The sequence below is a fragment of the Anneissia japonica genome, unplaced genomic scaffold, assembly GCF_011630105.1.
Source record: "Anneissia japonica isolate Jap-2015-1 unplaced genomic scaffold, ASM1163010v1 scaffold287834_len5846547_cov211, whole genome shotgun sequence".
Taxonomy (NCBI): Eukaryota; Metazoa; Echinodermata; class Crinoidea; order Comatulida; family Comatulidae; genus Anneissia; species Anneissia japonica.
The window spans coordinates 3174599-3189846 of record NW_022704992.1 but is presented as its reverse complement, the minus strand read 5'-3'; the positions used below and the strand labels follow the sequence as shown (position 1 = coordinate 3189846).

The following is a 15248-nucleotide window of genomic DNA, read 5'->3' as shown; positions in this document are numbered from 1 at the left end:
TGTGGAACAATGTCGTAATAATAATCGATTTCTAAGGTCATTTAGAGAGTGTACATCACATATTATTGCACATTGAAGTTCATTGCCCCTCTATGTACTTTATGAAAAAGTAAATAAAACAAAAGGGAATGTATACTGTGATTTATTTATGAAATAAATTGGGCGAATTTGCGAAAATTGTTTACACTGAATTATTTACATAACCGTACTATATTCGCTAAAAAAATGAAATATGCGGTATTATAAAGCCGAAACTTTGAAGGTGGCAAGAAATATTAAAGTTAAAATCATGTGAGATCTGTCAAATTTATTTGCAATTGAAAATTAAATCTTCATTGTTGTAAATTTCAAGGTGTGTGAAACTTTAGTATAATAAAGTATCCTATATTAGTAAATAGCAACTGTATGTAAGCTTTTTTATTCAATTTAAAATGTGTTAGAGGCTAAATAAAAAGTATAAGTTTGATGAATGTATGTTTAATTTTTCACTGTAATTGTACATATTACTTAGATAGTATGCATCTATACATATAACATTTATATGTGTGGGTAGTATATTTCCAAGATTTTAACATTCATTATTATTTGTTTTATAGTACACCTAAATTTTTCTTGTCATTTGATATTTTATGAACCTAAAGTTAGTTCTCCCTTTCTTCCGAATGGAACAGTCCATCTTCTTTCAACCAATGAAAACCTTGTATTAGGTTGGTTTGAAGCATGCAATTGAAAAAATTAATGAAACTAAAATATACGGAAATGGAACTAAATTTTATAAGTTCATTGAAATCAAAACACAAAATGAGTATGTGTTAAGATTACGAAATAATGCACATAATGCTTAACTCGGTTCTTAACAGGCTGTGAATATGCAAAATGGAAAAAAAGATATGAGAAAATCCAATCGAAATTTGACATATGTATGGCACCCACTACTTTCTGGTGTACTTAGGTAATCCATTCTCTGCATGCTGCAACATCAGTGGAATAATGTCTCTTTCTTTAATTACCATTTGATGCAACAAATTAAACCAAAAAATCACATTGTTGAATGAAATTGAAAGCATTTACTCAAATAGTAAGAAAAATGTGCTGAACACTGAAAATTCCAATAAATCTTAAAATTTTGCAATTGTATCAAAAAATGTTATCAATTTCAGAACAAATCATGTGTTTAATATTTGTATCTTGTTGTCATAAATAGACAATTTTAATATAATTATTCTTCTATTGTTTGCCGTTGTATAAGTTCTTTGTATATTCCGTTCTTCTTCAGAAGCTTGTCATGACTACCCATCTATCAAAACAAATGAAGAACATGTTGTATAAATTAAACCTAGAAATTTCCCAACAAAGAAGTGCAAACAAACGTAGTGGGGTATACTTGCGGAAAGGGTGCTGAGCTTTAAATGAATAATTATTAATTATTAAGTTATTAATATTTATTATTATTATTATTATCAAATATCAGATTCAAGGGTACAACCCAAGCAGTGTCACGGAGTAGTAACTAAAGTGCAAAAATAACTTTTTTTTTAATAGGCTTACTGTTAAATAACAATGGTAACGATAATAATTTTTATTGGTATCTGATCATTAAGCTAAAAAAATATCATGTTGCCCAAGCACAGTGATATTTGCTAATCATGTTTAGTCATTTGATGATTTTGTTTAATATTGGCCTTAACCTATTTTAAGGCTCAGTGGAAATTACAATTGCTTTGCTGCACTGTATTTGGTAAAATGGTAACCACAGAGCTATATCAAGAAGAAGGTATCAGTGGTGGATCCAGGAATTCAAAATAGAGGGGGGCCAAAGAAGGGACATTTACAGATTATGGGTCTATACCACGAAATGTTTCTATGGCTCCTTTACATGGCTGGAATGGCACACTTTAATCTGAATATAGTTTTCTCTTTTTTTTTCTCCTTTTTCTATTAAAAAATATTAGGAGGGCCTGGGCTGGCTGAGCCTCCTTGAATCCACCACTGGATATCAATTTCTTTTATTCACAGCTTAAATGTGAATTTATGAAACATTTTACAGCCATTGTGTGATTGTGTGCTCCTCCTTGGTCAAAAAAATATAATATTGGAAAAAAGGACAACTCTTGATTATCAATATTTTGGGCCAGTTGAGCTTGGGTAAAACAAAGTACCTTTTGTTTGTATTGTTTGGTGCTGCCATTTAAAATAATGATTTAAACTGGTATTTCACTTAATTTCACTTAAATTTAATATTTTACATGCTTTGTATCATAATAGGTCTACTGTATATGAATTATATTTACCATAAATCCTTGAATAAGCGTCTCTCTTGAATAAGCGCCGCACCAAACATGTTTCGATTTTCCGCAAAGTGTTGTGTCAAGATTATTCTATTTTAAATAAGCGCCGCAGCGCTTAATCGAGAGTACATGTGTTTAATAAAACACTTTGAAAAAACAGGGTTATAAATACAATGTATACCATGTATCAAATGAATAAATAGCACAATGGAGACACAAGTACATTTTCATAAACGTTTATTTATGATGATGTAGGGCCTATGATATACCTACCAAACAATGGGAATATTTGAGATAGGTAACATGGGGGCATGGAAAATGCCAGGCCAATGTTTTTAATAAGCGCCGCACTGAAGCCTCCAACAATGTTATAAGCGACACGGCGCTTATTCAAGGATTTGCAGTACTGTAGTTTTTAATCGTCAATGTTTAACTGGATGATTGAGGATCAAAGACTTTAATAGTTACAGTAAGTTTGCTTTTGTGACCATGTCCACTCCTGATTATATAATTAAATGCACTATATAGAAACAAGTGAGTTTTCAATGATATTTGCAATCAGTCTGTTTAGAGGCCTGTTTACACAAAGTGTGGCCGTGACAAGCGATAGCAACAGAAAAAAAAGAACCCATTATAATCTTTATGAGGATTCACACTTAATGCAATGCATGTACACTTAGAGCAATTTTTGCTCAGCATAGAATAATTTTCTATTCCAAAAAACCGATGCGCAACAAAAAATATTCAGAACAATCAGTGACTATGATATCATTTGCACACTGCAGTGATGTGTGTGATGACCTTTTGTAACATGCTGTGCAAATGGAAGGCACACCGCGAGAGAACATTTCTATCACTGTCACATGCCACTGTTGCGATCTGTGTACGTAAGCCTTAAGGGGTGCTGGGAGCATGAAATCTCTAGGGGAGCATAATAGGAATTAGAAAGGATGTGTTACCTCCTGAATGACTCCATTTACCAGCACTGCAATCACATCAGCTTTTCGTATTGTACTTAATCGGTGAGCTATTACAAGGACTGTGCGACCTGAAATAGGCAAAAATTTATTCCCTTACCATTAACATGGTTATGTCAGTATTGTATATATTTTTATATACAAAGTAGCATAGTAATGGGAGGCAGTCAGGGAAAGGGCCCCAGGGCACGTACAGGCTAATAGGTTGAAAATACAAAATTTGATGAAAAGATGTCATCCATTAAACTAAATACCTAAATGGCCATAACATCTGGAAGGCTTTGCCCAAGGCTCTCACTCATGCTCAAACACACAGGAGCACCTACACGGTCCTAAAACCTCTGTAGAGGCCCAGACCACTAGGAAAAAGTAGATAAAAATGGTAAACATAATCTCCTGAATTAAAATTATAATTAAACAACTAAATACTTAAAAGGACGTAGCTCCTCTGTGATCTGCTCTGCCACTCAACCCCACTAAGGCCTCTACACCCTCGTCGATGAGGGCCAGGCACCTTCTTATAGTAGTATTTAGGGAGTACATGCATGTAACCTTGTATCTCCTAGTACAATTCAATTTGAAAATAAATCATCAAAACACTGTACCCCGTGACACACGATCCAATGCTTCTTGAACTAAACGTTCAGACTCGGCATCTAGGGCACTGGTTGCTTCATCCAATATAAGTATTGATGGATTCTTCAACAAGGCTCTAGCTAATGCAATTCTGAGAAGAAAATTACATTAAAAAATCAATAAAAAGTATGAGAATTTAATTTTTATAATAAATTCCAGTAAGGGGTAAAATTTCAAAGTACCTTTGTTTCTGGCCTCCGGACACTGTTATCCCTCTCTCACCAACAATGGTGTTGTAACCATCAGGAAATCTTCGAATAAACTCATGAGCATTTGCAAGAACAGCAGCTTCTTGAACCTAAAATAAACCAAAAAAACAACACACATAAATATAATGTAATGCAAACCTAGGGACAGAGCATATTGATGTCTATTACTACACCACAAATTGGTTGTTAACATCTAAAATATCTAACTTTGCCCCTTTTTTATTAATTTACTATTTTTTTTTTTTTCATTTTTGAACAAAGACAGCATTTTCAGGCACAGTGAGCACTCCCCGCTGTATATGCCACTGTAATCCAATCAAAATCTACCTATCGTAAATGACCCAATATTCAACTTCGACATATTACCATTGGAGCTTCAATAAATATTCCAGTAGGTTGCTTTCTCACATCATAATAAAAAAGTTTGTAACAACATTTTTATTCTACAAGCCAATCAAAGTTTAGTAATAAGTGTATAAAAACTTAAGCTAAACCAGAAAACAAATAAATAAATTGTTGAAAACTAGAAAAAATTGCCACCAATATCAGTTATTTACCTCTTTGTCTGTTGCCTCAGGTTTTCCATATCGAATGTTTTCCATAATACTAGTTGCAAACAAAACCGGTTCCTAATAAAAGATCAGAACATAAAGAAAAACCATATGTATCTGTGAATATATTATCACCATAGTTGTTAAATGATGTGTGCATATCCATCATATAAATATCCTGAGTAAATATTTATTATTAATTCAATTTCCAATTTACATTCCATAAATACAAAAAACTAAAGCCGGACACACATTGCAACAACAGTTGTTGGCTACATGATTACCTACAGAAGGCAATGAGACAAGGAGTGTACATCAGATCACTTTTAATGACAATCCACCTAATCTATCAACAGGCAATGACATGTTATGAAGCACTCACAAAGACAGATTTTGTTGGCTGATGGTTGTATGAACATCATACGGTGTAGTGTATGTCCGGCTTTATAATAACCAACATTAACTTAGAATGTACTATTTCACCTGATTTATAAAACCAATTGCTCTGCCTCTAAGCCAACTAGGGTCAAATGTTTTGAGGTCGTATCCATCAATGGTAATAGTTCCACTATCCACATCATAAAATCTTTCAAGTAAGGATGCTATTGTTGATTTACCTGTGAGTATCAAATTTTGAATAATTGAATTTTTGCAAAATACTTCTGGAACATTTCTTAATTTATAATAATATAATATAGAAATTTATATAGCGCCTTTTGCCAAAGGATACAAGGTGCTTAGAAAAGGTTTATTGTAGGAAGAAGATTAATTAGGAAATAAATGAGCTTTTAAGAGTTTTTTGAAGACTTCAGTACTGCAAGCATTTCGGATGGAAATAGGAAGATTGTTCCACAGTTTTGGAGCAGAGGAAGAGAAAGATTTATCACCAGCAAGTTTGTTGGATTTGGGAACAGATAAACAGGAACCGGAAACAGAACGGAGAGAATAGGTAGAGGTTAAGAAAATCAACAGGCAGGAGATATAACTAGAATTGGAGGACTGCAGTGTATTAAATGTCAGAACTAATATGCGGAACAGGATTCTCTGTGACACTGGAAGCCAGTGGAGATGATTAAGAAGAGGAGTGATGTGACAATATTTGGGTCTGCAACATACAAAGCGAGCACACTTATTTTGAAGTTTCTGAATACGACTTAAATTATATTTACTGATACCATAGGGTAGTGAATTACAGTAGTCAAGCCTGGAGAGTAATAGGGCACGAACAACATTATAACAGGTTTCAAAATCAAGAAATTTGCGGATGCGGGACAAACAACGAATCTGCCAATTTATGGACCGAGAAAGGTGTGTTATATGAGCAGTCATGTTCATTTCATGGTCGAAAACAACCCCGAGATTTCTGATAGTTGGTGAGTGTCTAATAATGTTACCGTCAAAATGGAAGACAAGATTATCAAGGATTTTATAGTGATAATTTGAAGAAGCAATGAAGAATTCCTGAGATGAAGATTCAAATGCGTCTTGTAGACAGCTCCAATACCACCACCACGAGTGTTGACTCCTCTAGGAATATTGATGACAGAGTAATCAGGTGGAGTCATTTCACCGACTATGACTTGATCATCACCTCGTAACCAGGTTTCCGTCAAGAACATTATGTCAGTGTTATATTCCGTTAACAAATCACACAAGTGGTTGGTCTTGTTGCAAACCGATTGGGCGTTCCACAAACCAATCCTAGTACCATTGCAAAATGAGGAGTCAGAAGAGTTTAGATGTGTATCAGCACTTAAATCAAGTTCAGCGCGAATAGCACGCAGATGTTTTTTCCGTCCTCCTCTACATCCCCGCAGAGTGGAAGCTGTCTCTTATACACATCTGATTAGTGCAGTTTCTGTACTATGGGAACGTCTGTAGGCCGACTGAAAGGGGTCGGCAAGGTTGTTTCTATAGATATATGTAGCCAGTTGCGAAGAAACAACTTTCTCAATTAATTTGCCAATGAACGGCAAATTTGAAACCGGTCTATAGTTTGTAAGTAGTTGCTTATTAGGAGAGACCTTTTTAATAACAGGTGTTATAATAGCAGATTTGAGTGCAGTAGGGAAAGTACCAGTGGAGAGCGAAAGGTTAACGATCAAACACAGAACAGGCAGCAAGCAAGGTAAGTGATTCTTAGTTAACCAAGTTGGAAAAGGATCCAACGGACAGGTTTTTGACAGACAATTTAAAATAATTGATTGTAGATCAGCCTCAGATACAGGCAAGAAATCAGTAAAAGAACAGGTAGGTGCAGCAGTAGGAAACGTATCAATAAGCTCAGGTGGAGTGGAGTCTCAATTTCCTTCCTAATATCTGCAACCTTGTTGACAAAAGTTCTGCAAAAAGAGTTAGCAAGTTCAGATGATGAACCAGAGTCAGGTAATATAGAGTTGGGATTATTAAGAAGTTCGTTGACCGTTCTGTACATGTCCTTAACATTACAGTTCATGAGCCTGTCTTTGTAATAGTCAGCTTTAACTAGAAATGATGTTGACAACATTTCGCAGCGCTTGGACATAATTAACATAGTCAGCTCGCGATTTCGTTTGTCGTCCACCGTCTCTCACACCGGCGACGCAAACGCTGAGCATCAATAACGGAATTGTTAAACCAATTAGGCTTGTAGCGTTCAGCACGAGATCGAGTAATAGCCGAAGCATGCGCATCCAGTACATCGCGACAAGCCTGATTATAGTAGAGAATGTAATCATTAACATCCAAGTGATTTTGTATAAATATAGAAGCCATCTTAATACCAAGATCCGTAGCCAGTGCCGCAGAGTCAATGGACTTATAATTGCGTGAAGTATGAGATATTTTGATACTATTGAAATTAGTCAAGTCTAACATGCAATGTATAACACAGTGATCCAAAATAATTGGAGGAAGCATTTTATAAGACTTCACCAAAGTGTCATCGTCCTTGACTATTAGGAGATCAAGTGTATGCCCCAGTTTATGAGTGGGACCAGAAACAAGTTGCCTATAATTGAGAGATGAAATAATTTGATTGAAACGTGCGACATCAGGGTTGTGCGGAGCATCATAATGAACATTAAAGTCACCAAGCACCAGTATCCTTCCTGGAAGAAGATCAAGACATCCGAGGAAGTCCTCAAATTCTACAAGGAAATCTGAAGTTTTTAGTAAGGCAGACGCAGGAGGTCGATAAACGATAACAAAGTTAACGCCAGAACATGAAATAACAGCGTGCTCAAAAGACTTAGTTTGAAAATGAGTATCATTCCTGAGATGAAGATTCAAATGCGTCTTGTAGACAGCTCCAATACCACCACCACGAGTGTTGACTCCTCTAGGAATATTGATGACAGAGTAACCAGGTGGAGTCATTTCACCGAGTATGACTTGATCATCACCTCGTAACCAGGTTTCCGTCAAGAACATTATGTCAGTGCTTTATTCCGTTAACAAATCACACAAGTGGTTGGTCTTGTTGCAAACCGATTGGGCGTTCCACAAACCAATCCTAGTACCATTGCAAAACGAGGAGTCAGAAGAGTTTAGATGTGTATCAGCACTTAAATCAAGTTCAGCGCGAATAGCACGCAGATGTTTTTTCCGTCCTCCTCTACATCCCCGCAGAGTGGAAGGCTGACGTTGAATTCCAAGTAAGCGTATGTGAGACCAGATATGTGCCGGCAACCTCACAGAGAAGTTGGTATTTAACTCAGCCAGCTGGGTCTTACTATACACCATAGTGGTATAATTTGCATATGAATACACACTGACTGTAAACAAGTGAGTAAATCCAAGGCACAGGAAAAACAATGCAAAAGACCTGGTCAGTCGCCTATTGATTAGGTATGATTCAGGCAAGATGTATAGTGAAGTCCAAAACAGCATAGCCTACAGTAATTGAAGTTCAAAAACTCAATGAAAAAATGTACAGAAAAGCCAATTCCAGGGCCAAACTGATATAAGTTACTCAGAGAGTGATTCAGCTTAACAAGAAGGCACAAATTGTAGAATAAATTGTACATATAATCCACAGAGATAGAGCAAGTTGATAAGCGGCCAGCGAGGCGCGTATACATTGACCAATTTAGTGTGGACACAATAATATTAATAATAATAATAACAAAAATAACAATAATAATAATAATAATAATAGTAACAATAATAATAATAATAATAATAATAATAATTATTATTATTATTTTATTATTATTATTATTATTATTGTAAGCAGGGAGTTCACCCAGTTGTAATGTTTTAATATTAAGTTGAATGTTTCTTACCTCCACCAGATGGACCACATAATGCAACAACTTCACCATGTTTCATTTTCAAATCAAAGTTCTTCAAAACTTCCTAAAAAATAAACAAATGTTGTTTTTTTTTCATTCTTCTCATCTTTAAAATGTTAATATCATTCTACCAATTTTTTAGCATTGGTTCTAATTGATATCAAACCAGTATTCACATCTTGACAAAAATGATTCTACCAAGCCTCAAATTATTAAATATGTATTTGTTTTATTTAATAAGAAATTGTATAAATTAGCCCACCTGTTCAGGCCTTGTTGGATAACTGAAGTTCACTCCTTTGAATTCAACCGTTCCATACATGCTGTGGAACGGTATCTTCTTTCCTCCTAACGCTGGCATCGTAGGTTCTAGCAGTATATACTACAAAAAATAAAAATGATTGTACAAAAAAAAATGACCAACCGAGGCAAGCTAATAATTTAACTCAGTGGATTGTGCCCAGTTAAACTGACCAGGTAAGTTTTACCGAGATGAAACGTCCAATGCGAACATGCCTCTTACTGTAGTTAAACATCCTGAGTCATTTTCGCGCTACTCAATAGACATATCACAGATTTTTGTTCTTAGTATTTAATTTTCAAGGCTTGATTAGTTTAGATTGGTAAAACTAACCTAATCAAAAATCCAAGTACGGACAATAGTAATATTTACCTATTTCAACTTAACCCACGGTTTCGGTACAATCTTGCCATTTTTAAGTCCAGTGGGATTGCGACTTTAGTCTAAACATAAATTCCTACCTCAAAAACTCTTGCACCAGCACTAATACCACGGACAGCCTGACCAAATAGAATGGACATGCTGGCCATAGATCGTTGAACTGTTTGAGCAGCAACAAGGAATGACATGAGTTCACCAGGTTTTAACTGGTGATTGGCCATTAAATATCCGCCGCAGTAGAGCACACCCAGAACAATACCTTGAAAATGAAAAAATCTTTTTAAAAACCAGTACTGAAATCAGGAACAGATTGAAAAACATATAATATCAATATCATTAATAAAAACAACATAATATTAATAAAAACAACAGAAATAATAGTAATAATAATGAGGATATAATAATTATTATTCATTTATCATCTTCACCATTCTTACAATTTTACAATATTACTAAGTAATTTTTCTACTCTTATTTATACAGAATGAGAATAATAAATTATTTTCAAAATGATTTGTACTATTATCTCATTATGGGAATAAATATGTAAATAAAACCTCTGTTAATAATTAATATTTTAGTGACAACTATTAACTACTGCAGTTAATCAATAATAAACACAATTGAACTGTTGCATATACCATTAAGAACAAAGTTTGTGAGGCCCTGGAAGAGGCCTATACCTAATCCAAGTTGCTCATTTAGAGCACTACATTTGTCGATCTGCTCAGCATACAGCTGGGCTTCTTTGGTTTCCATAGCGAATGCACGCACTGTCCGAACATTACCAAGAGCTTCACTTGCTACTGAAGTTGCTATGGCAACCTGAGAATAGAAAATATATAAATACCATCAAAGAAAAATTCATATTTCATAAGAATTGAAATTGTAGAAGCCGGTGGAACAGACACAGTCTAGGCTATCAACTTTCCAGTTTTTAGATTCTTTTTTCATTATACAATAATAATTATGTAGCTTTACTAAAATATACACACAAAATCATGATGAATTAATAACATAAAACAATAATTCCATTTATGAAATTCAATACATTTAACATCATAAGGGAAAATATATGATGATTATCATACCTGTTCCTGTACAGCTTTTGAAAATTTCCTGAGAATAGAACCAACAACAGCGCCCCCAATTACAACACATGGCATGACAACTGTCATAACACCTGTAAGCTGTGGTGAGATCCAGTAAAGTGACACCACACAGCCAACAATCTGTATAAACATAATAAATTAATTGCAGAATAATCCACACTGTTATAAACCTATTGTCTAATTATATATTTTTGAGCAACTATAATTATATATAGTTTTAAAAATAAGCATGCACACTTGCAATTATAAGATGGATCTATGGTATACTCTATAAAATAATATACTAAAAAATTTGACTATTCCATAAAGAGGAAGGGCTTATACACCTACAGTACAATTCCATAAGTGCTATGGAGCATTGATTGACCAACCAAAGAATCAGAAAATTTTTGAGAATTCATCAACATGCGTACCTGAGTTGTGCTACGAACTCCCTGAGAAATGCATAATTTAAAAGAACTTTTAAAATCCTGAACATCAGCAGATAACCTGTAAGTAAAGTAAGTAATAGGTACTATTAATACAAGCAAATAGCAAAGCTTACATTAGCTTCCTAATCTCATAAGCCTAGCACAAGCTGACTGTGTGTGGAAAGGCATCAAATGTCCCTGACGCCCCCTGCCGACACCGCCAGTATAGTCATATACGGCATGGAGGTATTATATAATACCTCCTTGCATATGGCTATAGTAAAAATAAGCTTTATCTAAACCAGAATACCTAATTGTGCATGATGCTAATCTCCAATTGTTAACAGGAATTCTTTTTAAATGTAATCCTTTTATGACATATTTATATTCCTTTTCTATGTCGTCTTTTCTCGCCAATAAAATCTGCAATAGTAAACACACTTTTTTCACCACATACCATGAAAATTATAACAAATTAATTAATAAATCTTTACCTAACCTTTCTTTAATATTTAATAATAAATAAAACACAAACTCATAAAATAAACTAACCTGTTGATTAATTCACCAGTTTTGTGAGAATCAAAAAACTGAATGTCTTGATTTATCAGCGAATTAAAGAGTTTCTTTCTCATATTGGATGCAATTTGCTCTCCAATGTTTGCTAATTATTAACACACTTTTTTCACCACATTCCATAAAAATTATAATAAATTAATTTATAATTCTTTACCTAAGCCTTTCTTTAATATTCAATAATAAATAAAACACAGAGGCATAAAATAAACTAACCTGTTGATTAATTCACCAGTTTTGTGAGAATCAAAAAACTGAATGTCTTGATTTATCAGCGAATTAAAGAGTTTCTTTCTCATATTGGATGCAATTCGCTCTCCAATGTTTGCTAATAATATGATGTAACCAGACGTGGCAAGGGATTGCATTCCATAAGCCGTTAAAAGCTTAATTGCTGGGTTGTAAATCTCTTGCATGAAATTACCTTCAGCCTCTGTGGTGAATTTTGAAACGACTTGGATCAGTTCCCCTAACAGTACAGGAATCTGAACATTGACTATTGCAGCACCAATGGCAGTCTGTCAGAAAAAATAAAATAGAATTATATAAATATATTATTTTATTAAAATATTTCTTATTTGAACTTTGGGGGCTTTGTATAGTCTTTATGTACTGTGATGTGACAAAATGGTAAAGAATATAATAAAAGTTTTGGGGGGATGGGCAAGCCAGCCCTAAACTTTTCAACATTATAAAAAAAAAAAAAAAAAAAAAAAAACTCAGACCACACAAAGCATAATAAATGTCTTATTTCCATTTTTCAAAAAACAGTTTTTGTATTTATCAATGGTTTTCATTTGCAAATTTTACTTACTATAACTGCTAGTAACAAAGACCAAATTTCTGGCCACAGAAATTTTAGGAATTCTCGGACATTAAACTCGGGTGATTTATCTTCTATAGAGCTGTTGACCAATACACGACTGCTACCTTTTGTGTTGATCTTGCATTCTGCCACATTCAGTTTGAAAGCTCCTAAACTTACTCCAATTGTAAAGACCAGTCTGGTTGGTTTCTTTCCACTTGGTCGCTGACGCAATCCAACAAGCTTCTGTTTAGGAAGCTCATGCTTTAAATGTAGATTAGAGAATCTAAAATATTTTGTAAAAAAAAAAAAAAAAAAAAAAAGATTGTGAAACATCATACTAGAATTATGAATAATGACATTGTTTTATAATCTTCAGTGAGGTGCATCTTTGTACAAAAAATGAAAATGAGATTTTTATTTTAAGAAGGAAAATGTTTACAATTCTTCTGTTTTCTAAATTTTCATTAATTATTCAATTTGCTGGGTGGCTCTCATAGTTTGTAAATATTTTTTTCATTTTAATTTTGAAGAATATGCAGTTCAGCAGTGGATTTTGGTGGGGACCAGGCTGGCCCTGGCACCCCATTTTGGAAAGTTAAAAAAGAAAAAAAAAGGAAGAAAGAAAAAGAAAAAATTGATCGCCCAAAACGCCTCAGAAGGTTATTTTCGGGCGTTTAGAAAACAAAAATTTCGCGGTGGCATAAATTTCGGACCCCGGACCCCTAGGGTGGTGTTACCTCGATCGACCCCCACTTCACCCCCTCCCCCCCCCCACTTTTCGACAATACCTGTCTCTTATACACATCTAGATGTGTATAAGAGACAGCTCTGGATCCGGGCCCCTGCAGTTTAAACATTTTCCCTCTTCTTTATGTTTATACTTTTTGTTATATGGTTATTTATGTCTGAATGAAATAAAGAAATGAATGCATGAATGAATTGAAATATTTCTACTTTTTAGGCTCATGTGAGTAGATGCATGGACAGTTGCTACAGTGTCACTTTTAGGACCCGGTCGGCCTGGGCAGCGGCGGTAAAATGCCTCTCTGAAGCCTCCTTTGGCCTAACTCTCTAAGCTTTATTTTAAAAACTAAAGCCTGTCCCCCACATGTTTAGCATAGGCACAGGCGAATACTTACTGTTGCTGTCTAGGCCTAAGTTGGATTTTTATGTTTCTATAAAGAAGTCTTGTAGTTGTACCAGCCAACAAAGACACCCGTTTGGCAGCCCAAATTGAAGAAAACATACTGTAGTTCTTTTCTTGCTGTCTTGTCTACAGTCTATCTCGTCTCGTTTCGCTGGTTTGAGGGGATTTCCCCATGAGTATGAATGAACGAATGACTAATGAAATTCATGCTGGGTATGAGCCGGAGTTGATAGGAAATGGATATTGTCACATGTGCTGGAATTATTACTCGATTTATTCATTATTTTAAATCAAACCATTTATATATTTTTGGTTTTACCTATTTAGGACATTATTTATAACAAGTCTGAATGGTTTTTTATCCATTTTGTGTTCAATACCATTTTATAGGCTTTCATGCTATTTGCACGAAACGTGCCATTAGACGCAGTAGGGGTTTTCTCTTTTCCATAGAGCATTAAACATTTGAAAATGGCGGCCAGCGGCAGCGTGGCGGTAAATTTGGGTAAGTTATTTTCTGAAATTATTAAGGGATCGCTTATTTAAAAGTTATTTTGGTATTATTCTATGAATCTTAAAAGATTAAGGTATACAAAGTTTTAAAAATGTATCTTATAATCGTATGCTGGATTAGAATACATTCTGATAAAGTTGGTAGGCTAAACTGGCAATACGAAATACTATTACTAGGCCTAGCCCGGCCCTCCCTGATGCATGTATGTAGCGCTCATTCAGTTCACTTACACTGGCAGTTGGCCTCTCTTTGAGCTGGCAGTCTAGCCTAGAGTCTTAGAGAGGTAACTAGTTGGGGGTTCCTAGTTGGCTAGCTAAGATCATAGGCCTGATCCGTATCCACGATCGAATGCAACACAGCTTAACTAAGCTCATGTCAACAACTTAAACCAAACATGGACTAGGCCTAGCCTATCTATTTGTTTATATTTATTTATTTTCCCATATTTGTTTAGTTGCCCGCCAGTGGAGTCCTTACAAAGAACTTTGTAATACAGTTGATACAGCCATTACACAGAAGACACCAGATTCTTACTATGACTTGGAGGTTGCTCTTCGAAAGTACAAGCCAGATTTTATTTCGCTGCTAAAGAACCCAGTAAGTGTGAAAGATGGACAGCGGAGGAGCTTTGTCTTTGTCTTTGGTATAAGAAACTGCATTCAATCAGATCTGTTCAACTCAGGCCTATCTAGTCCCATGATAAAATGTAGTTTAAAGAAACTTAATGGCATTGTCCTGTACCAAACAGTATCTAAATTATTTTAAATAGTATAGTGAATGCATACACAAACACAAGAGACAACACAAGACAGATTTGTAAATTTAATACACCATTTGCTAGAGATTTCTCCCAATAGAAAAGCGTTTTTTTGTTATTAAGGTTCAAAACTTGGGCTGAGATTAGTAAATTAATAATGTTTTAATTTTATAGTTCCTTTCTGTGAATGGAAAGTTCTGTTGAATGTATAATAACAATTTTGAAAAATGATGAGTCCATGAATGAAGATCAGCTTTACAATACAGGTAAATAAAATAATAAATATGTTCGTTCTTTTAATGTAAAA

The 15248-nt window shown here is 34.6% G+C and overlaps 2 protein-coding genes across 3 annotated transcripts in view; one reads left to right on the top strand and one right to left on the bottom strand.

The window, feature by feature from the left end:
- Positions 1-401: 401 nt before the first annotated feature.
- LOC117105113 (mitochondrial potassium channel ATP-binding subunit-like) lies at positions 402-13910 on the bottom strand. The gene is made up of 15 exons (XM_033246160.1): positions 13663-13910; positions 12530-12806; positions 11932-12233; positions 11143-11218; positions 10709-10849; positions 10259-10442; positions 9698-9876; positions 9198-9317; positions 8927-8999; positions 5145-5278; positions 4668-4739; positions 4084-4199; positions 3871-3992; positions 3248-3336; positions 402-1297 (listed from the first exon to the last, which is right to left on the bottom strand). Exons 1-15 carry the CDS (start codon positions 13767-13769, stop codon positions 1220-1222), a joined length of 2070 nt encoding a protein of 689 aa, XP_033102051.1. The 5' UTR covers positions 13770-13910; the 3' UTR covers positions 402-1219.
- Positions 13822-15248, top strand: part of LOC117105112 (nuclear pore complex protein Nup205-like) — an 18924-nt gene continuing 17497 nt past the window's right edge. Inside the window, exons 1-3 of one of the 2 annotated variants that reach the window (XM_033246158.1) lie at positions 13822-13883; positions 14124-14175; positions 14639-14781. In XM_033246158.1, coding sequence (XP_033102049.1) covers positions 14142-14175; positions 14639-14781 — 177 coding nt within the window. In that variant the 5' untranslated portion in view covers positions 13822-13883; positions 14124-14141. Of the gene's footprint in view, positions 13884-14003; positions 14176-14638; positions 14782-15248 lie in introns of those variants that run through there. The other variant, XM_033246159.1, reaches the window with a different exon arrangement.

Bases quoted from the DNA above. Each gene is read 5' to 3' on its own strand.
- LOC117105113 (XM_033246160.1), bottom strand. From the start codon at position 13,769: ATGTTTTCTTCAATTTGGGCTGCCAAACGGGTGTCTTTGTTGGCTGGT. The intron at 9,877-10,258 runs GTATATGCAACA...TTCATTTTCAAG, and splicing joins CACAAACTTTGTTCTTAATG to GTATTGTTCTGGGTGTGCTC. The intron at 4,740-5,144 runs GTGAAATAGTAC...ATCTTTTATTAG, and splicing joins CAATTGGTTTTATAAATCAG to GAACCGGTTTTGTTTGCAAC.